Source organism: Pseudomyrmex gracilis, unplaced genomic scaffold (genome assembly GCF_002006095.1).
Source record: "Pseudomyrmex gracilis isolate BER0280 unplaced genomic scaffold, ASM200609v1 scaffold_51, whole genome shotgun sequence".
Taxonomy (NCBI): Eukaryota; Metazoa; Arthropoda; class Insecta; order Hymenoptera; family Formicidae; genus Pseudomyrmex; species Pseudomyrmex gracilis.
The window spans coordinates 815,073-836,024 of record NW_018020635.1 but is presented as its reverse complement, the minus strand read 5'-3'; the positions used below and the strand labels follow the sequence as shown (position 1 = coordinate 836,024).

Below are 20,952 nucleotides of genomic sequence, written 5' to 3'. Positions count from 1 at the left end.
TCTTTCTGGATTGATTGGAAGCACCAACTTGTGCATAACTCTTGGCTCATAGTTGTAACTGCTGGCACATATTGATTCTCTTGTAACTGCAATCATTGCAATCTCCGTGACTTTCGGCATTACCTTCTCTGTGATCAGGCCAGTTGTCTCCATATCAAAAAAGATAAACGTCTGAATCTTCATTGTACATTAAATATTATGCATTACTTTTCTCAACAGTCTTGTTTTCTCAACTATTATATTTTGTGTTTTCTGCAACACAGCCTTGATATTATTGCACACAACCAATTTTTAACTACTGGCCAACAAATCTTCTATACGCACTACCTATGAAAAAAAAAAAAATCAGTCTCACTACCTAGACGCACTTGGATGCGATATTATTGATAAGATAATTTGCCATCATTGGTTCAACACTCTGATATGCGAGCACATTTTCAAGAAACATAAAAATAGCATATCCTTGAACACGTGCTGATCTAATGCATTAGAAAGTAAATATAACCTGCGATAATTACTCAGTCCAGTCACTTGTACACCAACCGATGACACACCTGTACTCTTACACACATCGTGCCTGTATTTATGTTCTTTTTTTCCCTGTTAACGGTCATGTCACGCTGAGTCGATTTCTCTTCTTTTTCTCATAAAGAATCTTGTGCTATCTCGTGACCGCGTATACAGGAATAGGACACGACAGCAACATCTGACACAGCGAAGATGACTTGGCTAAAGCCGGAGACACATTTAAAACATCGAACAAATGCAATTGGTTGATTTGCTTACAACGCTTGGGGTGGGTTCGGGGAGCGCGCTATCAGCGCTGTTGCATTATTCTATCTTTATTGCTCATTAGATGTAAAACAAAGATGGAATGACGTAATAGCGCTGATAGCGTGCTCCTCGAACGCAGTCTTCAGCTGTGTCTCGTTTCACGCATTGCGCGCATTTATCTATACTATACGTGACGTGTACTATAGATAAATGCGCGCATATGCGTGAAACGGAACGCAGCCTTCGTGTGTGTTCTTGGCTTTAAACGTTCCTGTGGGTACGAGCCATTAAGCCATCCAGCTGTGCTCCTTACGTCGCGCAGCGCGCGTTTTGTGTCATGTGTGTTTACATTATGAGAGAAATATGTAATACAACAAAGAATGTCAGGAAACGATAGCTTTCTACACACAGTGAATGACTTTTTCAACAAAATGTCCAAGGAATTCGTGACCGTCGACGGTAACGTGAAGAAGGTTCAGAAAGAGAATCTAACTCCTTTCAAAGTGGCAACTGTTATTTTAATTAGAGAATATTGCAACGAAAACACAAAAGGTACGTGTCCCTTTTATCGTTTTTTGCGTGCGATATTTTGTGATTCTTACTAACGTAACGCTTGCGTCACTTTTACCGTGTTTAAATCTCCGATGTTTGGTTTCAGCAATCGTGGAGAGACGCGACTTTTGTCTAGCGTCGTTGAAATTGATTCAGGTAAAGTATCGTTTGAATTGTTCGAAGAGAAGATAAGAATTGACACACAGACGCATTTACAAATGTTTGTCCTCAGTCAGCAGATATGGAACTGGCCGATCTGTTGAACATGTTGTACGGTTCGCAATACGCCTTACATCGTTTTGCGGATCAGTTGGAAGTGGAACTGGACACTCTGCACAGAAAAGGAATCGAAGGACTGTTGAATCTGTTCGACAGTCTTCGTCGACTGATGGAACCCAAGGATCACTCGCTCTCGGTAGCGGCGCTGAGCAAAAATTCTGTTCTAGGATTGTACGTTCGCAGAATGCTCATTTTCTTTGAGAAATTGGGTTTCGACCAGGTGGTCTCTCTCTATAACGAACTGCAGAGATATATAGAGAAAAAAATCGGTTGCGCGGACACTTCTGATGCTTCTGTAATTTCCAAGACAGACTGTAGCCCGGAAAAGTAAGCTCGGAGAGAACGTGTTGCAACTTGATATTTTTTTACACCGAGTATTTTTTAGCTCCGTTTTTTCTATTTTGAAAATTTTATACGCGCGTGTGGTTTTAGGGCGGTGACTTGGGGCGGAAGACAAGCTGAATTGCTTGTGGCGCAACAGGCGCACATATTGCAAACCGACGAGCACAAGGCGATGTCGCCGATAGCTTTGCAAGCTCTGGTCACGGATCTTTTGAAATCAACTCCGTACAGCGCGGACGCGGTGAGTGTGCGAAACGTGAGTCGCGCGAGAATCTTCGCTCTAAATCTTGATCTTTGTTTTGTTCTCTGTTGTCGCAGCATTACTTGAGTTACTTGAATTCCATTCGTGTGAACGACTTCTGCGGCGCGGTGGACAGTCTTTATCACTGTTTTGACAGACTGGCACCTCTGGAGAACCGATCGACACCCGAAGACCGATCTCGCACATTTCGATACGCGGCGCTCAATCTGGCCGTCTTACACGCCCAGTTTAATCACAAGTACTACAAGTGCATATGCGCATTTTATCTTTTATGACTCAGTTAACGAACAAAATTTCGGCTTGCGCGCCCACAGTTTATCTCATGTAAATAATAGATTCGCGCGCGTTATTCGCAAATAATGCTCAATCAAGCGATTATTTTGAAAAGGGAAGTGGCGCAATACGCTTTGAAAGAGGCTATCAAGTTGGCCCAGGAAGCCGGAGACAACGTGTGCTTGCAACTCGCGCATTCTTGGATGTCCTATTTGACCAGCGAAGAGAATAAGTAAGCCAATGTAACTCCTTCTCTTTTTATTACATAAGTAAAATTTTCTATTTTTATAGATTTCTTTTTTTTTTTTTTTTTTTNTTAAAATTAAATAACGTTAAGANATTGACAATNGCTGTTTGAAGCAAAACACTGCTGATGATGTGTAATGTATGTAATGTGTAACTTTATTTGAGAAAAATTAATATATAACGTTTTCGGCCTTCGAATTAGTACTTTGTAACTCGCTGAGCGTAATCAGTTGAAAATTGTGTTAAAGCTTGACTCAAGAACTTGTTAACTATGTCCACACACTTATATTGAAAAAGGCCTAATTCGAAGGCCGAAAACGTTATATATTAATTTTTCTCAAATAAAGTTACACATTACATACATTACACATCATCAGCAGTGTTTTGCTTCAAACAGCCATTGTCAATGTCTTAACGTTATTTAATTTTAAAAAATTTGAAGCTGACTACATCTATCATTATTTATTTATTTTTTTATTAATTTTCTTTGTTATTCAGAGGTCTGCTCATAGAACGCTCGGTCGGCAAGGCGAGTTTGCTGGGAATCACGCACACGACAGGCTTGAGTCTCATTTCGCACGCGCACAATTGCGCCCTGGAAGCCAAGAGTCCATCTGTGGTGTTCGACGTGTGTAATTTAATTAATTGAAAACAGTTTGTTCGGAAGAACGTGCGAATATTTGCGATCACCTTGTGATCATCTCGTTGCAGATATTGATGAAGTCGGACATGTTAAATTGCCAGCACTCGATGTCCGACCTGAAGTCCGTTACCTTCGCGGAGAAGTCCGCTTTATGGGCGTATTACGGCAAGACGGAAATGGCCTCTCTTTGCGCCCAACTACTGCTTCTTCACAACACGGGTGATAAGAAGCAGTACATGTTCAACGGCCCGTCCACGTGCCAGGCGATCGTCACCGTCGCCAATATGCTGATCGAGCTCGGCGAATACGTTCGCGCCGACATTGTTTTGTCCCACGCCAAAGAACGATTTCCCAAAAGTCCTTGCAACAAAGTACGTCTTCCACGACAGTAGATAAAGTCGTTACACGCGCGATCAATTCTTTTTCTAATTCGATGCGTCGCGTTATTCAGATCTGGATGTTGAGCGAACAGCTGCACGTATTCGCGCAACTGATGAGACAAGAGAAGTGGAGCGAGGCGGAGGCGATAGCGAGAAATATATCTAGCTTGGATCAGTTGGAATCCGAGCTCAGGTGGGAAAAAAAGATTTTGCGATTAATATAACAGCAAGTGTGCAATTACTTAGTTGAAATTTTTGGTCCACGTTCCAATTTGACGATTTTTAGATTGACGGAGGTCTGCCTGGCGAAAGGTGACTTTCCAAAGGGACTCGAATACATTGACGTTATCGAGAAGCATCCAGACGCGACTCCGCCGCACGTGATACGCGCCGTTCTTCTTTCTTGCCAGATAACTTGCGCTTCGTCCTTACCGTCAAGCGTAAAAGTGGTCGCCACCAACTGCATAGTACGTCTCTGTTCGGCTCTAGACCTGGCCACGCGAAATTATCTGTTCTACTACAAGGCTCTCATCAAGATGCATCTCGCGAACGTACAAGTGAGTGTTTTCTTTTGTTTTTTTTTTTTTTTTTTTGGAGATCAGGACACTGATGCAAGATCGAGCAGAGAGCAACGGCAGCATCGAAGCGGTGGGGGCACGCACACAAGCGAGAACTGCCGTCCGTGTGCGCACACGGAGGACGGTTCTCGCTTGTATGCGTGTCCCCACCGCTTCGATCTCTCGTTGCTCTCTGCTCGATGATCTTGTAACTCTGGATCAGGATCAGATCGATTTGAATTCAACTCTAATTTTTGATCACATTTCAGTTGTTAATGGGACTGCCAACATTGGCCTTGAATCTGGTGGAGGAGGCCATCCCCACGATTTTGGGCTACGGTGGATGTTACGATCAAGGCAAGGCCTTTCTGTTGTACAGCAAGTGTCTGATAGCCTCAGCGCCGGAGAGCGTTTCCGAGGCGCGAAAAGAAACGATTCTGAGTGGGATAAAAGTTCTGTCGAAAGCGCAAGCGTTGTTCAACAAGATCAACGCTGTCGCCATGGTCAAGAGCACCTTGCATCTTCAAGCCGTTTTGTACAACGAGATCGATCTCATGTCCGAACGAAATCAGTGCGCTTTCGAGTTTCGTCAGTTGGACGAGCAGTATCAAACGTCTCCCACCAATCCCTTTTTATATTGAAATTTATGAAAAAAAAAAAACATGTTTGTACATGAAAAGTATGAAAGGAAAAGTGATGTACATATATAAATCTTTTTTTACTTCCAAAACATTTCTTTCTTTCTTTTCTCCGGTGATAGACTGGAGGATGTGTACTGCCTGCTTTTTTTGCCGAACTGACGTCATTACTTGCTCCAGAAGCGATTTAAGGTTGTATTCAGGGTAAGATAAAAGATATGCCGGATTATTCGAAATTTGCCAGTCAGTAGATAATATTAAAAAAAGATTATGCAAAATTTCAGCTTCTTTGCGAGCCTTGTTAAAAAGTTAGTACGATTTTAATTTAACACGAGTTCTTATGGGATTTCACGATATTCTGATATAAATTACAAAATAAACTGTAGATGTAGATATGCCATAATTTCGAAACTTTTTGCAGTTGTTAATAAATATCTTAAAAACAAATTCCACTTGAAAAAATAGTCATTTCGAGAATATCACATAAAATATAAATTTATATTTTGTTACAATTAATAAAAATATATATTTAATATACATAAAACAATTATATTTGTAATTTTATACATCATTTGTTACGTTTTAATAACCTTTTATGATTAATATATTTCCAGTTTTTCATTTATCTTACATTGCACGTAGGGTATAATTCTACTCAAAAATATCAAAAGTGAACATCAAAAGGGCACAAAATATACGTAAAAACTTTTCTGTAGTTATTAAAAGTATAATAAATAGTTTTTGTAACTTATTTTAGTACAAATAATACTATTCCAGCAAACAATTATTATCTAAATATTAAAATAGGTTCGGTTTACGCTATGTTTCTTAAACTTTTGACTGAGATCTTACCCTGAATACAACCTTAACTAACTGCAATCAAAAATTTAAAAACTTCGCCGATCGTCGGACGGAAGTTTCCCACTTGTGTTCTTCGCGGCAGCCAATCGCCACGTCCGACAGAAATGTCAAAACGCAGCCTATAATCCGTAGTCTGATACACAATCGAGTTCCGGACCTTAAACTCATCGCGCATGCGCACGAGAGATTGCGACGTGACGGGTTTTCATTCACAGTTCCGAGTTTTTTGATGCAAAATTTGTGGCGTGCACACACGCAGTGATTGCCGTGTTGTTGTCGCGCGCAAACAACAATGGCGTATTCCGTGAACATCTCTGTGGAAGCGCCGATTGAGAATCAAATACAGGAAATCACTTACGATGGCCAGGAAATTTATCAAGCGTACGTGAAAACAAGAAGATAACGAGAAATAGAATTGATAACGTTTGATTATTATAATTTTTATTTCATCCGTGTGGTTGCATTAATGTTGTAATTAACCTCACCTCGAAATTGAAAACTTGAGATCGTATGTTAAATCGTTTTTGTCAATTACAGTCCGCTTACGTTATCGGAGAACTTGGCCAAAATTGCTCAAAAAATCGACTTTAGCAAGACCAATGGTGAGGAGATAAAAAAGGAGGAATTAGAGGGTGGTGAAAAGAGCGAGGAGGATGCGAAGGATCCTGCTTCGTTTCAGTCTTCTCTGTGGCCGTGGGATAGTGTTAGAAATAAGTTAAGGTTTGTGATAAAATATAAATTTAAGTCTATAGATAAAAATTAACTGAACGGTTAGAGAAGCTAAGAGTAACGTTGTAGAAATGCCTTGACGGAAGTCTGTGTACTGGCTGACGTACTGGCAATAGCGAAAGAAAAGAACTACATGGTATTAGATCCAGTACCTCAGGAACCGGTCGAGGTTAAGCCTATGGTGCAAGTTTACGCTAGGAAAAAAGCACTTGCGGGAGCAGCAGCTGTTCTCATGATGGGTGCTGAAAGATTGCGAAATTGTCAAGCTGAATTAACTAGAACTAGATCTACTCCTGATTTTCATATTGAATTGTTAAGATTACGACAGAATTGGCGCTTGAAGAAAGTGTCAAACTCCATTATCGGTGATCTCAGTTATCGAACTGGTTTGTACATCTATTTATTTGAAATTTATCTTTTTTTTTTTTGTATATCAGTAGAATGTAGTTTCATCGTTTTTGTTCGCTTGTAAACTGTAATAGCTGGCTCCAAGTACATGCAAACGGGCATGTTTGAAGTCACCAAAGCCGAGGAAGAGGAGAAAAGTAGTAACAGTCCACCTGCATCTCCCAGCGGTGGTAGCAATATGGCCGGCCAGTCGCACGGTCCTCCGACCTCAAAGCCGTCCGCCTTGCGCGTGACGATACCCAGCGAGCTGCAAGGTGTTGCCTACATCGAAGTGATATGTCAAAAAGGTAAATATGACGAACAATTTGCACATTGATTGAGATACGCAAAGAGACACACGCAAATAAGCGTTATTTGATTAGATCAAGAAGATCTGTGTAGCGCGAATATAAGTCTGCTGAACAGCAGCGCGAACAATTCAAACACCGATATGCATTGGCAGCAGAAATTGGAGGCTGCGCAGAACGTTTTATTTTGCAAGGAATTGTTTAGTCAATTGGCACGGGAGGCCGTGCATCTGCGTGCGCCTATTCCTCATATGGTTGTCGGGAATCAAATAATGGCCACGGTATGTCGCACTTTACAGCAAAAATGTGTTTTTTTCTATTACTTTTCACATTACGCGCGAAATATACGCGATTATCATATGTTTCTTCGTCTTTTGCACCAGATGCTTCCGGGAATTCAGTTGATAATCAGTCTGTGCCACAGCACGGGCAACGACAAGAAGCCCGCGAATCCCCCGCCGCACAAGAGCGAACACGATCACGTGTTGGAGCATTCCCTGCATCAGTTGCTGCGCGAGGTACATCACAAAAACAGTCATCATCCGTTTCCCCATCCGGTCTCGGGTCCTATCGGGCCCAGCAAGCGCAGATATCTGGCCGGTCCCACAGCCGCGGACAGATACGAGCTCTTGGAAATGACGAAGAGCCAAACGCTGCTGGAACAGATCATCCAACAGGCGCAACACTTCTTCATGCGTCTGCGCACGGAGTACGTGCTGGACACGATATCGAAGGAGGTGAAAGATCCTCTCATCGTGTCGCATTGGAACGCGCTCAACTCGCCGACTCAGTCCACCGTGAAAATAAACATTCTGACGCACGGATACGACAGCGTGTGCCGAACGTCGATGTTCGTTCACGTGAACGAGAAATCGCTCAAGTGTGTGTGTCGCGACGGTAGAGTCATGCACATGAGTTACGAACCCCAGGAACTGAGGGACCTAATTTACTGTCAAGTTAGTTTTCCTCTCTGTATAATTTTTAAGTTAAGATATGAGAAAACGCTAAATAAAAGAGATATGTGTATCTTTTCGTGATGTTCGGGAAGATGATAACCGCGATATTTTTCTGTACACAGATTTATCAACATCAGATAAGCGCGGTGCAGGCTTTGGCCAAGTGCATGGGTTGGCAGTTCTTGGCGAACAGCTCTCATCTTGGTTTAGGCGCGGTAGAACCCCTGGGAAATGCTTGCAGTTGCATCTTGGCTTCGCCAATCGGCGATAGGTAAGTTTTCTTTCAGTGTGTTTCAAATTTGTAAAATACACGCGCATTGCTTGTATCTAACGATCCTATCTGATTTCTTTTTCAGAATGATAGCCGTACGATGCGAGCCCCAAACGGGCGTTCAGGTCTCTATTGCTCACTCCCCTCGAAAAGATTTCTTCCCCGGTCAGCTTGTGCGAGAGAGAAAATGGGAGAATCTGGGAGGGTCCTTCAAAGAAGTCAGATGGGACAAGATGGAAGGGAAGAATTTTCTCAACAAAATGGAGCTACTGATGGCTTCTTTAACAAGCTCCTAAGAATTCGCGATCGACCCTTCTTTTTTTTTTTCTCTTCGAGATTCCAAAGAGAGATATCTGGAGACTCGATTGTACATCAAAACTGCGATTTTTTTGTGTTCAGGATGAACCTCGTAACAATCTCGTTTCTCTTTACAAAAACATTTCTTATCCCAGGAAAAACAAGATGTTTTATTGATAAAATGTGACTTTGATTTTTATCAAAGAAAAAAAGAGCTTTGTACAAACTTGATCGTAACTTTCTCTCTCTCTCTTTCTCTAATCTTATATCCGTCGTTTTTTACATCATTATTAGAATTTAATTTGTGACTGTGATTTGTGACACTGATTAGTTACGACGATCGCGTCGTCGTACGCTGTACCAGTGAACACAATATCGATAATAACGTGAAAATCGCGCGATCTAAACGCGAAGCCTAGGCGCAGCAGCATCTCTCAAACTATGTTTTCCTTTTTTCTAAAAATTATTACGCAACTATTTGTATTATAAATATTTCACTTCTATAATATATATATATATAGCTACATTTTACAATAAATCATTTTTGAGATGAACGAATTTATCGTTTGTATTACGCTTTTGTTTTTTTTTGTTTTTTTTCTTTTTATCTATGCATATAAAAAACGGGACATAGTAATTTATATACAACTGGACAAAAAAAACTTGTACAAAAATTGGCTTTTATTTTACTGTCGTACGAAATGCGAAATTGGATAATAAACGACTGCGAGATATGATTAATTAATTAAAGATTGAATGAATTAAAAATTATCAGAGAGATATACATGTGTGTGTGTGTGTGTGTTTTTTTTTGTATATCTGTGTACGTGTCTATGTGTGTGTGTGTGTGTGATCGTCGGTGGCTTCCTTTTTCCTTTTTGGTTTTTTTTTTACATATACAAAAAGTAAGGAACAATCCCTTAAATTTTATCGTTTCTTTGTTTGTTTGTTTTTTTAACCTAGTCAAGAAATGCAGTTTTATAAGGCGCAAATTGATGCATAAATATACACTTCACGTTTCTGACAATAATAATTTATACATTATGTATATTATATATATATATATATATGCATATATCACATCCATACATACGTACAAGCGCACGCATACCTTTTAGATTTTTTCTCTTTTGCCTTTGTAAGATACTAGGGAATAATTTACATTTATATTTATTTATTTTTTTCCGATATCACGCTTTGGATCGAAACGCTACGCATATTCCGATTCTCTCATCATCAAACTGTTTCGATGGACAAGGGACGGACTAGCAACATGATCAAAATACTCAGTGCTAGAACCTATTGAGAAAACAAGAAAAAGGTTGCGACAATTTCTCTCGGGGAGGAAACATCTTTTCGCCAAAAACGCATTAACTTGCATGTTTGATTACAGCGTGAACGTGCATTTGTCATTTAGTTCGAACCAAGTAAATGTGTTAACTCTTCACATGCAGACATGGATCTTTCAGACCCACTACTCAAAAATTTCAAACCGGTTTCCGAAGAAAAATTAGTTTTCTTTTTAAACGCTTTATATTTTCCAGAAAATGCCAGAAATTTTTTCAATTTGTTTTTTTTTATCAAAGAATCATTGTTCAAAATATCGACTCAAAGAAACAAAATTGAAAGAATTATTAATTTTTCGCGGAGATATTCGATCGCGTGGGTCTCATCCAGTTTGTCCAACTGGTAGATTGTGTGTCTGGAGTCTGTCTGCGAAGAGTTAATTAATAAATTTATCAAATCTATAAATTGTGTGAATGAAAGATCAACATGTATACAAGAATCACGGTTTTATCAAATTAAATGGAATACGTGTAGCCCATAAAACATCTTCCTCAACAATATTTTAGATAGATATATATATATATATATACTATTTCTCACACGTCATCCTGCTTGATATTTCGAAGGAATAAAAATATTCTGCGTGTTTAGCGCGTACATTATCTCGTCCGCGTGTAATAGGGCAATGAACAATTTTTGTTTTTTTCTTACGAACTAGCGTCTAAAAGGGAAGGATGTTTCTTCGTTAGGACGTTTGTTGTGTTGTCGATCGAAGGTAGATTTCTTTCTCTTAAATAACTGCGTATTGCGACTTCACATCATGTAATCGATAAGTAACTTTTGTTTTTTTTTCTCTTTTTTTTTGTAAGCTCTCTCTCTCTGTCTCTCTCTCTCAGTTCCTTTGGAAACAACGGATTAAAGTTTGTAGACGTCCACCCGCGATTTTGAATGCGAACGCAGCCGTGATCATCAATACTATGTAAGCGGACATGAGACTGGCCGTGTACGCTTGATAACGATTGAGCAATGTCATGCAGGAGACGAACAAGTGCGAACCGACAACCCAGGCGATCTGTTTCCAGTTCTTCTTGTCCAGGGCGGAGAAAAATATAACGCCCCAAAATGTGTGTAGTAAAATGAAGCACAGAGTACTGGCAGCTGATATTATGAAGAAGTATTCCGTGCCCTGCCGGAGTCCCATTGTGCCAGGCCCGACGGCATCGGCCAGGACGTTGACTAAGGCAAAGGCACCGCTCATAAATCCGAAGCCCAATCCGCAAACATAAGCGAATACATGCCTGCTATCTGCCACGTGAGTCGTTGTAACCTTTTCCAAACCTCTCTCGGCCTTGCGCAGCACCCAATATAACAAGTACCTGCAAAATTAAATGTAAATGTGATACATATGCGCGCACAAGTAGAACAGATACACAACAAATGAACATACAATGTTTAACACTTCAAGGACTGATCACGTGACTCAACATATGACAACAACATGGTATGATATTTTGTTAAAACATGAGTTTCTCATCTAGGCTGACAAGAGCAGATCTGTTTCCAGTCCTTGAGGTCATCAGAAGAACACTAGAGATAATGAACCACCAAAGGGATTACCTGAAGCCTTCCTGGAACAGAACAGAGAACACCAGTCCGAACGCGAGATGCTCCTGTAGCGGAACAACGGCGTACCAGAGCACCGACGACAGCAGCAGAGAAATGAGCCAGAAGAAGGCGCTGGCGATAAGTATGATTATCCTGATGGGATCGACAGCTACGGTAAACGTAAACATGGCCATCGGTGGTCCGAAGGCCAGGAAGGCACAACCGAAAAAATCCATAACAGTCATGTTTGTTTTGAATGACCGCAACAATCGAGTTGCATGTACTTTCCCCAACGTGTTCCTCGCTCTTCCGTCCTCGTCGATTGCTCGTCTCGTCCACGAGCCAGCAAACGCTAAATCCCCTTCATTCTAAGCAGCTCCTTCGCGGCACGAAGACTCCCATTTATCGGGCGCATTTATCCTCCCGACGCTAACTCACAGTCTCGAACACGAACAATCGCGCGGTGTAGGAACATATAAAAAAATCTACGCGCGCATCCTCGGGATCATCCGCGAGCGAACAGTGTCCTTTTTTTGTGTGGTCGCGGACAAGTCCTCTGTCAGAGTGTTGGCTGGCGATGGCGCTTCCCTCTCTCTCTCAATTACGGTCTCAATCGAGTATTAAATTGTAAAAAAAAAAAAAAAAAAAAAAAACAAACAAACAACGCCGATACACGTTAGAACGTTCCCGCGCAAGAAAATCGTTGCCGAGACATAAAAAGTGTCGAACGGGCGAGAGAGCTGGAAACGCGACCGCGTTTGACATCCAACGTGGAACAACGGGGAAACTGTCAAAGACACAGTCGTGTCTCGCGCCAGTCGTGCACGCGCCACGGCAAACGACGAGAGAGGTGATTCATTCAGGACTCACGTGAGGGAAGTATAGTACGGCATCCCCCGTCAAAATTGAAGCGAAGCAATCGAAGCTCCCACCCGAGCGCCATCTGGAGCGCTCGTTCGCGCCGCTCGAGGTGCCATCTCGCGGCGCGGATCTCCGCCAATAAGCGCGCGTCGCGACTCGAGATTCGACCAATCGGAATCCGTTCGCGGCCGAGTTCGTCGACGACGAACCGCGCTCCATTGGCTCTCGTCGTAAAACTCGTCGAGGAAGCAGTTGAAAAACAATTTTTCTCACAATTATTTTTAAACATCTCGCGTGACCGAAACGAGCGAACATATAGACGTTTTCGCGTATATTTTCTCTCTCTGTTTCAGCGCCGATTCCCTCGTTCGCCCCGTCCTAAAAAAAAACAAAAAAGAGGAACACCCACCAGGGGTGTTGTTAAATGGATTGTTGCTCCTATCTATATAGAGTGCTGTCGTCCGTGCGAACGGGCATCCCGCCGTCGCCGTAGCTGTGGCCGTAGCGAGTCAGTGAAGTGCGAGAGAAGTGCCTGGTAGTGCCACAGAAGAAGCTCTCGTCGGCGTCACGTGATCCTCCTGTAAACCCGTGGAAGTATGGCCGACAAAGAGGAGACCGAGAAGACCATCGCCGAGGACTTGGTTGTCACCAAGTATAAAATGGCCGGCGAGATCGTGAACCGTAAGGATATGCCTTCACGCACCCGTGCGGAATTACGCGCGAACGGGGCTCGCGCGTCACGCGCGCCGTTTCGTTCCGTCGCGGCCATATGGCGTGTGCGGCGCGCCAATGCCGGGCCGCGACCATGTGCTGATCCACCAGATCCCACGACGTGCGTGCTGCTCCTCCGACGTTCGCTCGCGCGACACGTTTGTTGCAGATAATAATTGGCTCCCCGAGCCCGTTTCTCTTTCGCCGAGCGCGCACAAAATAGATCCCGTCTTCTCTCCGACTCGCTGATTTTCACGGCGTTTTCCGCCTCGTCTCTCAGTTATCTCGTTGCGAAACGTGAGTCAACTGCAGGGCGCCCGCCTCGCAAACGCTACGCAGCGAGTTCTCGCGATAACTCTGTGCATCACAGAATTATCACTTGTCTCTGTTTGTATCGCAAGTTCGTCGGAGCAGTTGCACACGATATATATGATGAATTTAATTTGCAAATGGTAGTTAAAAAAAAAAAAAAAAACATCCATTGGCGTTAAAGTGCCAATAAAAATGATGGCGTTAGTCGATTTGTCTTAATGTTATTTTAATTTGTCTTAATTTGTCTTAATGTCATTTTGTGTGTAATTATTAGTTACTGTATTAATATCTCATTAATGTCTCTTATATCTTGCAGGAGTATTAAAACAAGTTTTAGACAAATGTGTCATCGGGGCTTCTGTTAGAGAAATATGCGAGTTTGGTGACAAATTACTCACAGAGGAAACTAGTAAAGTTTTTAAAAAGGAGAAGGAACTTAAGAAAGGAATCGCGTTCCCGACATGCATATCAGTCAATAATTGTATTTGTCACTTTTCGCCAATAGCCAGCGAGCCGGATCTTATTTTAAAAGATGAGGATATGGTTAAAGTGTAAGTTTCTTTATACATTGTGTTCATCGCCTTTTTTTGATGGCTCTACAGCTTGTATCCAGCCACGGTCTCATTGTGATTTACACGTACGGTCCAATGGCAATGAAATTTCGTATTGCAGTGATCTGGGAGCACATATTGATGGTTTCATAGCTGTAGTGGCACACACCATTATAATAGGTTCATCGCCAGAGAAAAAAGTAACTGGCAAAAAAGCTGATGTAGTTTTAGCTGCATATTACGCTTCTCAAGCTGCATTAAGGCTTTTGAAGCCAGGTACAGAGGTAGGATTGAGACTTTAACGTGCTGTCGTTTTGTTTCTTTCTTTGTTTTGTAAAATTGAAATTTATGAACGAAGACTTCCTTTAACGGTGCCGATGTACGTTTCAGACTTACACGATAACAGGCACCGTGGAGAAAATATGCGACGCCTACAAGTGTAAGCCAATCGAGGGTATGTTAAGTCACCAGTTAAAACAATTTAAAATCGACGGCGAGAAAACAATTATACAAAATCCCAACGACGCGCAGAAGAAGGAGCACGAAAAGTACACCCTTGAAACTCATGAGGTACATTTTTCTCGTGTCCGTCGGGAAAAATTAATAAGAAAAACTCTCATTCTCTGAAGCTGTCCTCCTTATTTTTGAAATTTCCTTTTTTCTTTTATATTTCACACATTTGTTGTAAACTTCAGGTGTACGCGATGGATGTACTCGTTAGTACAGGTGAAGGGGTTGGGAGGGAACAGGATACACGTGTAACGATATACAAGAAGACAGAGGAGACATATCAGCTGAAGTTAAAAGCATCTCGAATGTTTTACTCAGAAGTCTCCCACAAGCACGGTCTCATGCCGTTTAATTTACGCACTTTTGAGGACGAAAAGAAAGCGAAAATGGCCGTTGTCGAATGTGTTAATCATAGATTGATTGAACCTTTCCAAGTGAGTGACACCTGAGGTTGCGCATGTTTGTTCTTGGATGTCGTGTATTATCGAATAGATCGTAACCTTCTTTTATTGCCGCAGGTGCTGTACGAGAAACCGAACGAATACGCTGCACAATTTAAATTTACGGTTCTTCTGATGCCCAACGGGCCCCACAAAATCACTGGAATTCCTTTTGACTTGGATATCTATCAATCGGACTGTGTGGTTGACGATCCCGAATTGAAGGTGCGTAGAGAGAGTCTTAAAATTCAATAAGTTACACACACATTGTCTAAAAATAATCGAAAAATCTCTTTGCAGACCCTTCTGTATTCTTCAGCAAATCCGAAGTCGGCGAAAAAGAAGAAAAAGAAGGCCGAGAAAGCCGTAGGAGACGTCGCTATGGAAGTCGATGCCAAGGCCTAACACTATCATTTTAACACACACCATGACTTACTGACGTGCACTACTCCGATAGTTTTTATTTGGCGATTCAAGAGTCAAGGCTGGACACTTTTGTACACAAATCACTCGACATAGCCAGTATCCCGTTCTCGGACGTTGCATTGTTAAAATTGCGTGTTTGCAGTGACGCTTCGAATTGCTGTGTCCTCGCCATCCTCGTAAATGAAATGATAGCAGCGGTATTGTGTCCGGATGTGAAAACCTTTGTACGTGTTTTATTCGTTGGTTTATGAAGTGTCGAGTTCTGCCATTCTGCTAAAACTCCATCACGCGCATTTAGGGTCACAACTTTATCAACACTTACATTTTCTTTTATACTAATCTCCTAAAGGACCATAATATTACATTGTACGCAGATTGATGATGACTGTTATTTGTTGCGATTATTGAGTTTCGACATCTACTGTTTTGTACGCAATAATTTTGTGTGATCGTTTTTTCATAAATTCTCATCGGCTAAACTTAAAAAAAAAAAATTAAAAAAGTGAATCGACTTGATGTGTTTATTAACGAGAACAAAAATTGTCACTTTCTCGCGTACGTTGAACTGAGACGAAATCTTTATAGTTACACACAAAAAAAAGTCGATGAAAGTGTATTTGTTGTAATTACTGTGACAATTTTTTGTGAGTAAAATTTTTAATTAATTTAGAAAAATACACAAGAGCCACGCACTTTGGACGGCAAGTTGGCTGAACTACAATCATTAATTTGTTTAATCATCCATAGGAAAATAATCCATTGCTTTTTGTTTTATCGAAAGCTCGGCCCATTTTGTAATTTTTAACATTTGCGTTGCGGACGTAACGCATGCGTCTTGGCGAGTCTTTGCGCAAAAAAAAAAAAAAAAAAGTGTCAAAACGTATCTGCGCGACAGCGCGTTAATAATAACATCGAGATTTGATATGAGTTACAGAATAAGAGAGCACGCAACAAAATATGTACAATCCTTGGAATCCTTGCGATACAAAAAAAAAAAAAAAAAAAACTATATATACGATTTACTTCGAAATTCCGTGACGATCTTCTGCACTAGCCAATTTTGTATTCCCTTTGTGTGTGCGTGTGTGTGTGTGTGTGTATTTGTGCGCGAGCAATTACATTATATACTAACGTTTAAAATTGTACAATTGAATGAAATGTCTAGAACGCATAAAACAATGAAGTGTCAATGATTCTTCAAGTGTTTCGTTGCGAAAATTAAATTACCCCTCGATTAAAAAACAAAATCGCGAAGTCCAAGTTTTTACTTTGCGCAGATTTATTAAATTTGATGCGAAGGACACACACATTGTTAAGTAATAGGTAGAAATGCATCTCTATAATATAGAAGAACTTTATTTAAGTGAAACAAAACAAAACAAAAAAAATAGATCTTCATGAAAAAAAAAGAGAAACACACATTCTTGGGGAGTAAATATAGACTTGCCGACTTGCTACAAGCCGTAAATTATATAAAAAAAAATAATAATAATAATAATACTGTGTAATAATAGTTTTATATAAGAGGGATAGATGTGTGTATCTGTTATAGATATTTTTTCTACTCAAGTTGTGCATACGTCGAATGTTACAGAGTGTGCTTGTATAACAAAAAGAAAAAAGAAAAAAAAGATCATTGTGCACCGTCCGTCATTTGCATTGCCGATTATCTCCCTGATGCTTAAAAATCAAATTTTATCGACGATATTTCGGATATAATAACTTCTTCGCGAGCGAGTTGTTCTCAAATCGGACGCGAACGGTTTCAAGCGATCAGAAAAAAAAAAAAAACTGTCAAACAATAGCGTTATAGAATACAAAAAGTGCGAAATCTTGCAAACGAGGACCGTGCACAACATTCACACGCAATATAAAAAATATATTAAAAAAAAAAAAAAAACTACGATGTGAGAAAAAAAAAGAAATTGTTATGAAGAAAAAAAAATCTTGACGATATACATAAGCCGTAACAGCTATTGAAGATTTGACTCGCGCGTATACTTCACATAAATCGTATATTATATACTCCATTTCTTTCCTCATAACATAGATAAATAATCTGCAAAATACCATGTATATTTGTAGAAAAAATATACGGAAAGGAACGAACGACTTTTCACACACGCATATAAATGATCTTGAGACACACACACTTAAACGAATACTACGGATTTTATAGATTATCACTTGTTGATAATTTTGCTATATGATCTCTCTAATCAGAGTGAGGATGTAAGTGCAGAAATACAAAATAGTATTTACAGTTGTGTCTTTATTGTTCGAGTAGGTTTAAGCTTATTTTTCATTTAATTACAAAGTAAAGTAGACTTTTCGTTTCCATAATACCTTCATATATCGGTTAGTTGAAAATCATCGATTACAGAGGCAGCAATTAATTTTTTATGTAAATGATACTTGAGACCTAGCGGAACCGTCAGTTATCTCGGTGCACATCTCAATTGGCAATATTATACATATATATATGTACTACTGTGTGTGTGTGTGTATATATATATATATAAAATTATATATATATTATATTATACAATAAAATACAAATTGTATTATACAATATATACAAATTGTATATATATATATATACAATATAATACATTTTATATATATATATATATGTACTACTGTGTATATATATATATATATACACACAAAATAAAGTGCAAATGATAATTCTTGACATGCGCTCTGTTACACGGTATCACTTTGCTTTGTTAAACTTTACGTTTTAGTTAAACAACTGGTAGAGAAAAAGTGTGCAAAATGTTGAAAGAAAATTATAACTCTGATATACAATTACTGTAAGCTCGTGTCAACCATCTGGGGAAATCTCAATTTCAGGGTGATGGTATTGGGAGTCGTGACGTCGGCGACGTTTATCTCGCTGCCGTTCGTCAGGCCCAGTTCGATCAGAGTCTTGGACAGATTCTCGCGAGTTTTCTCCTCGATGCTCGATACCATTTGCATATACAAGGTTCTATTTTTACCGCCTATGGTCGCCGTGACACCGGGACTCTTCATTTGCAAATCCGGCCGTTCGCTCAAAAGATCTAGTAGGTCTTGCAGTTTGCACTTCAGGTCCTTGATCTCGATCTCCCGCGGTACCTGACTGCACGCCAGACAGTCGTCTTTTTTCTCTGCCTCGTAAGTGTACGTGTAAACTCCGTCCAGATTGTTCAGCACCTGCAAATAAGATTTACATCCGCTACATCTTGAACTGGAAATTGGTCTCACTATATAATTGTGGCTCGGCTTTCGCGTTGTAAAAATACAAGTATGTGCAAATGCAACAATTTTACGAACAACTTGATATTCATAATTAATTTATTACTAGTTTTTCGTTTTTAGAGAGTCACGCTTTTTACCATGTAATTGTTTAAGAACGCGCTGCAACTGGTCGCGAGTTTAAACGCCTCCGTCGCGCAAATCGCGGCGATCACGGCATTCGTTGACGCCACAGCCGGTATGATATTCTTCACGACACCTTGCACAAGCCTGTACGTCACGCCCTGTATGCCGAATTGCGCCGCTCTCTCGCTCGACTTCTCATAAATCCAGTTTATATGCTGAGGATCGTCTCCGTCGATTGTACAGTCGAACGGGTTCTCCCTCGGCCATTGCACCACCTTCACGTATTCTATACAGTGCTCCGGCAAACGTGGAGTGTTGGCTATCGTACATAAAGGATACGTGACCTACGCGATGTACAAACAACCCTCTAACATACAATACGAACAAATTTGTTGACAATATCGAGTTCTAAGAAGATTTGAAATACAGAGAGAGATTGATATTTACCTGCGGAGGATAGAGATCCAACGTACATTCAATACACGGACTGACGCCGGGCAATATAACTCTAGCATTTCCCTTGAAACCTTCGGTACCACCGTCAATCAGCGGTATGATACTGGTCCTGTCCAATTCGCCGTCCTCGTAGACGAGCAAAGACAACAGCATGCCATTCAGCCATCTCCTCGCCACAATCGAATCCAGTCCGCAGATTACTATGTGGAACTGTTGGTAAAACGCCTCGTCTTTGGCTTGTATCTCGCAATTGTGCGCGATCACATTGCACCCGGGAATTCTGGAGTTAATAAACTTCGCAGCCACCTCAGCCTTGTAGAAACCAATGTCTTTGTGGCGAAACAAAAACTGCCTGCAATATTCACATCGTCTTTTATATATGAAGTGCTTGATGTGACTTATTTGCGCAAAGTTAAAAAGTGCTAGGAAATACACAACCTGTGACAAACAATTCTCGCGTAAGACGAGATAGAACTCGACAGATAATTCTTTTTCCGTAAGAGTAATTGCGATCGTTAACCTTGCAAATTCGAATAATCGTTTCACATACCGGTTCAGATTGGACAATTCGATCGTGTCCATGTCGATCACTTGGATCTGTCTGAATCCCATCAGGGCGAGATTCTTGAGCAACTCGCATCCGAGACCACCGGCGCCGACGACGAGCACCTTGCAGTCCTCCAGAAGAAACTGAAGGCTCTCAGAGGAGGGTTCGAAATCTGGCCGGCAAAACGGGCCCGATCTCTCCAACACTTTCCGCAAATTGCTCCACCGTCTGTGCGTTTGATCAGAACCCATCGTCGCGATCCGATTAAATGTTTCAAGCAAGGACAAATCAAGTTTCTCGACGAGTCTCGACGAATTCGTGATCAGATGCGCCAGACCTACCGGAGGAAAAGATTCGCGCTCTTAACCTTCTGTATCTCCTTCAGATCAGATACTTCTCATTTTCTCTGAAATATCAAATTGCGATTTCCCTTTTCCTTATAATGTGATATACGTGCTAAAAACAGTTCTTTTTTTTTTAAATACTTTGCAAATTAACAATAATTGCAGCAAGACGACAAGCCATCTGTTTGTTCACCCAAATGCCATCTGCAACCTTGCAAACTAATCAACGTTCCAACGAGGTCTTCACCAATTTTCACCAATCGCACCGGTGAGTTTGACCAATCGACCAATCCTGTCGCTCCTTTAAACGTGACGTTGTGCGTACGACACCGGCGCATGTGGTGCGATCTAGTTTACAAATTGATTGGCTTTTAATTTCTTTCGCAAATTTTACACGAAAAATTCTGTTTTTTGTCCATATTTATTTATCGAAACATCAACAAAACCGTACAAATAAATATTTTACTCTTAAATAAATATATTACCTCTGTTTTGTTTAATTTCTCATGTCACTCCCTGCAGCTGTACAAGCAATTGTTGTTGTAAATACTTTTGTTGCGGGCCAAAGTTTTCACGTAGTTCATTCAATTGTTCTTGTTAGCTCGAGTTGTTCCAGAAAAGGGTCAGCGCAACAATTGTTACAGAAATTCGCGAGAAAGCGAATATTCCAATTACCGTTTGTCGAAAAGGTCGGAGTCGTCGTCCGAACAAACAACAACGTCATCAATGACAGCTTTTTCCTCTGTCCAATCAGAGAAGTAACTGTGACGTCACACGAGTT

At 40.7% G+C, this 20,952-nt stretch overlaps 5 protein-coding genes across 6 annotated transcripts; 3 read left to right on the top strand and 2 right to left on the bottom strand.

Moving 5' to 3' along the window:
- The first annotated feature begins 1,088 nt into the window (after positions 1–1,088).
- LOC109853601 (anaphase-promoting complex subunit 5) lies at positions 1,089–5,212 on the top strand. Its single transcript, XM_020425871.1, has 11 exons — positions 1,089–1,326; positions 1,433–1,482; positions 1,559–1,932; positions 2,038–2,188; positions 2,266–2,447; positions 2,598–2,714; positions 3,227–3,356; positions 3,440–3,742; positions 3,823–3,944; positions 4,038–4,308; positions 4,578–5,212. Exons 1-11 carry the CDS (start codon positions 1,155–1,157, stop codon positions 4,947–4,949), a joined length of 2,244 nt encoding a protein of 747 aa, XP_020281460.1. The 5' UTR covers positions 1,089–1,154; the 3' UTR covers positions 4,950–5,212.
- Positions 5,213–6,049: 837 nt separating this feature from the next.
- LOC109853617 (mediator of RNA polymerase II transcription subunit 17) lies at positions 6,050–9,561 on the top strand. The gene is made up of 8 exons (XM_020425908.1): positions 6,050–6,188; positions 6,345–6,527; positions 6,606–6,922; positions 7,019–7,231; positions 7,307–7,512; positions 7,615–8,187; positions 8,310–8,458; positions 8,544–9,561. The coding sequence occupies exons 1-8, from the start codon at positions 6,100–6,102 to the stop codon at positions 8,752–8,754; spliced, it is 1,941 nt and encodes a 646-aa protein (XP_020281497.1). The 5' UTR covers positions 6,050–6,099; the 3' UTR covers positions 8,755–9,561.
- Positions 9,562–9,637: 76 nt separating this feature from the next.
- Positions 9,638–12,537, bottom strand: LOC109853616 (gamma-secretase subunit Aph-1). Its single transcript, XM_020425907.1, has 2 exons — positions 11,660–12,537; positions 9,638–11,418 (listed from the first exon to the last, which is right to left on the bottom strand). The coding sequence occupies exons 1-2, from the start codon at positions 11,890–11,892 to the stop codon at positions 10,935–10,937; spliced, it is 717 nt and encodes a 238-aa protein (XP_020281496.1). The 5' UTR covers positions 11,893–12,537; the 3' UTR covers positions 9,638–10,934.
- A 330-nt stretch (positions 12,538–12,867) lies between these two features.
- LOC109853629 (proliferation-associated protein 2G4) lies at positions 12,868–17,721 on the top strand. The gene is made up of 7 exons (XM_020425931.1): positions 12,868–13,189; positions 13,848–14,082; positions 14,204–14,366; positions 14,473–14,652; positions 14,778–15,026; positions 15,111–15,257; positions 15,333–17,721. Exons 1-7 carry the CDS (start codon positions 13,105–13,107, stop codon positions 15,435–15,437), a joined length of 1,164 nt encoding a protein of 387 aa, XP_020281520.1. The 5' UTR covers positions 12,868–13,104; the 3' UTR covers positions 15,438–17,721.
- A 357-nt stretch (positions 17,722–18,078) lies between these two features.
- Positions 18,079–20,913, bottom strand: LOC109853599 (NEDD8-activating enzyme E1 catalytic subunit). 2 transcript variants are annotated; one of them, XM_020425868.1, is made up of 6 exons: positions 20,657–20,913; positions 20,313–20,519; positions 19,831–20,164; positions 19,272–19,632; positions 18,839–19,168; positions 18,079–18,656 (listed from the first exon to the last, which is right to left on the bottom strand). In XM_020425868.1, exons 2-6 carry the CDS (start codon positions 20,350–20,352, stop codon positions 18,270–18,272), a joined length of 1,452 nt encoding a protein of 483 aa, XP_020281457.1. In that variant the 5' UTR covers positions 20,353–20,519; positions 20,657–20,913; the 3' UTR covers positions 18,079–18,269. The 2 variants fall into 2 exon arrangements, with proteins under 2 accessions (XP_020281457.1, XP_020281458.1); XM_020425869.1 differs by having other exon boundaries at positions 18,080–18,656; positions 19,831–20,233; positions 20,657–20,911.
- Between the last annotated feature and the right edge of the window lie 39 nt (positions 20,914–20,952).

Bases quoted from the DNA above. Each gene is read 5' to 3' on its own strand.
- LOC109853601 (XM_020425871.1), top strand. From the start codon at position 1,155: ATGTCAGGAAACGATAGCTTTCTACACACAGTGAATGACTTTTTCAAC. The intron at 2,715-3,226 runs GTAAGCCAATGT...TTTGTTATTCAG, and splicing joins TTGACCAGCGAAGAGAATAA to AGGTCTGCTCATAGAACGCT. The intron at 3,945-4,037 runs GTGGGAAAAAAA...GACGATTTTTAG, and splicing joins CAGTTGGAATCCGAGCTCAG to ATTGACGGAGGTCTGCCTGG.
- LOC109853617 (XM_020425908.1), top strand. From the start codon at position 6,100: ATGGCGTATTCCGTGAACATCTCTGTGGAAGCGCCGATTGAGAATCAA. The intron at 6,528-6,605 runs GTTTGTGATAAA...GTAACGTTGTAG, and splicing joins AGTGTTAGAAATAAGTTAAG to AAATGCCTTGACGGAAGTCT. The intron at 8,188-8,309 runs GTTAGTTTTCCT...TTCTGTACACAG, and splicing joins GGGACCTAATTTACTGTCAA to ATTTATCAACATCAGATAAG.
- LOC109853616 (XM_020425907.1), bottom strand. From the start codon at position 11,892: ATGACTGTTATGGATTTTTTCGGTTGTGCCTTCCTGGCCTTCGGACCA. The intron at 11,419-11,659 runs GTAATCCCTTTG...TTAATTTTGCAG, and splicing joins CTGTTCCAGGAAGGCTTCAG to GTACTTGTTATATTGGGTGC.
- LOC109853629 (XM_020425931.1), top strand. From the start codon at position 13,105: ATGGCCGACAAAGAGGAGACCGAGAAGACCATCGCCGAGGACTTGGTT. The intron at 13,190-13,847 runs GTAAGGATATGC...TATATCTTGCAG, and splicing joins GGCCGGCGAGATCGTGAACC to GAGTATTAAAACAAGTTTTA. The intron at 15,258-15,332 runs GTGCGTAGAGAG...ATCTCTTTGCAG, and splicing joins TTGACGATCCCGAATTGAAG to ACCCTTCTGTATTCTTCAGC.
- LOC109853599 (XM_020425868.1), bottom strand. From the start codon at position 20,352: ATGGCTTGTCGTCTTGCTGCAATTATTGTTAATTTGCAAA. The intron at 20,165-20,312 runs GTATTTAAAAAA...TTCCTCCGGTAG, and splicing joins AATTATTGTTAATTTGCAAA to GTCTGGCGCATCTGATCACG. The intron at 19,169-19,271 runs GTAAATATCAAT...TACATCGCGTAG, and splicing joins TGGATCTCTATCCTCCGCAG to GTCACGTATCCTTTATGTAC.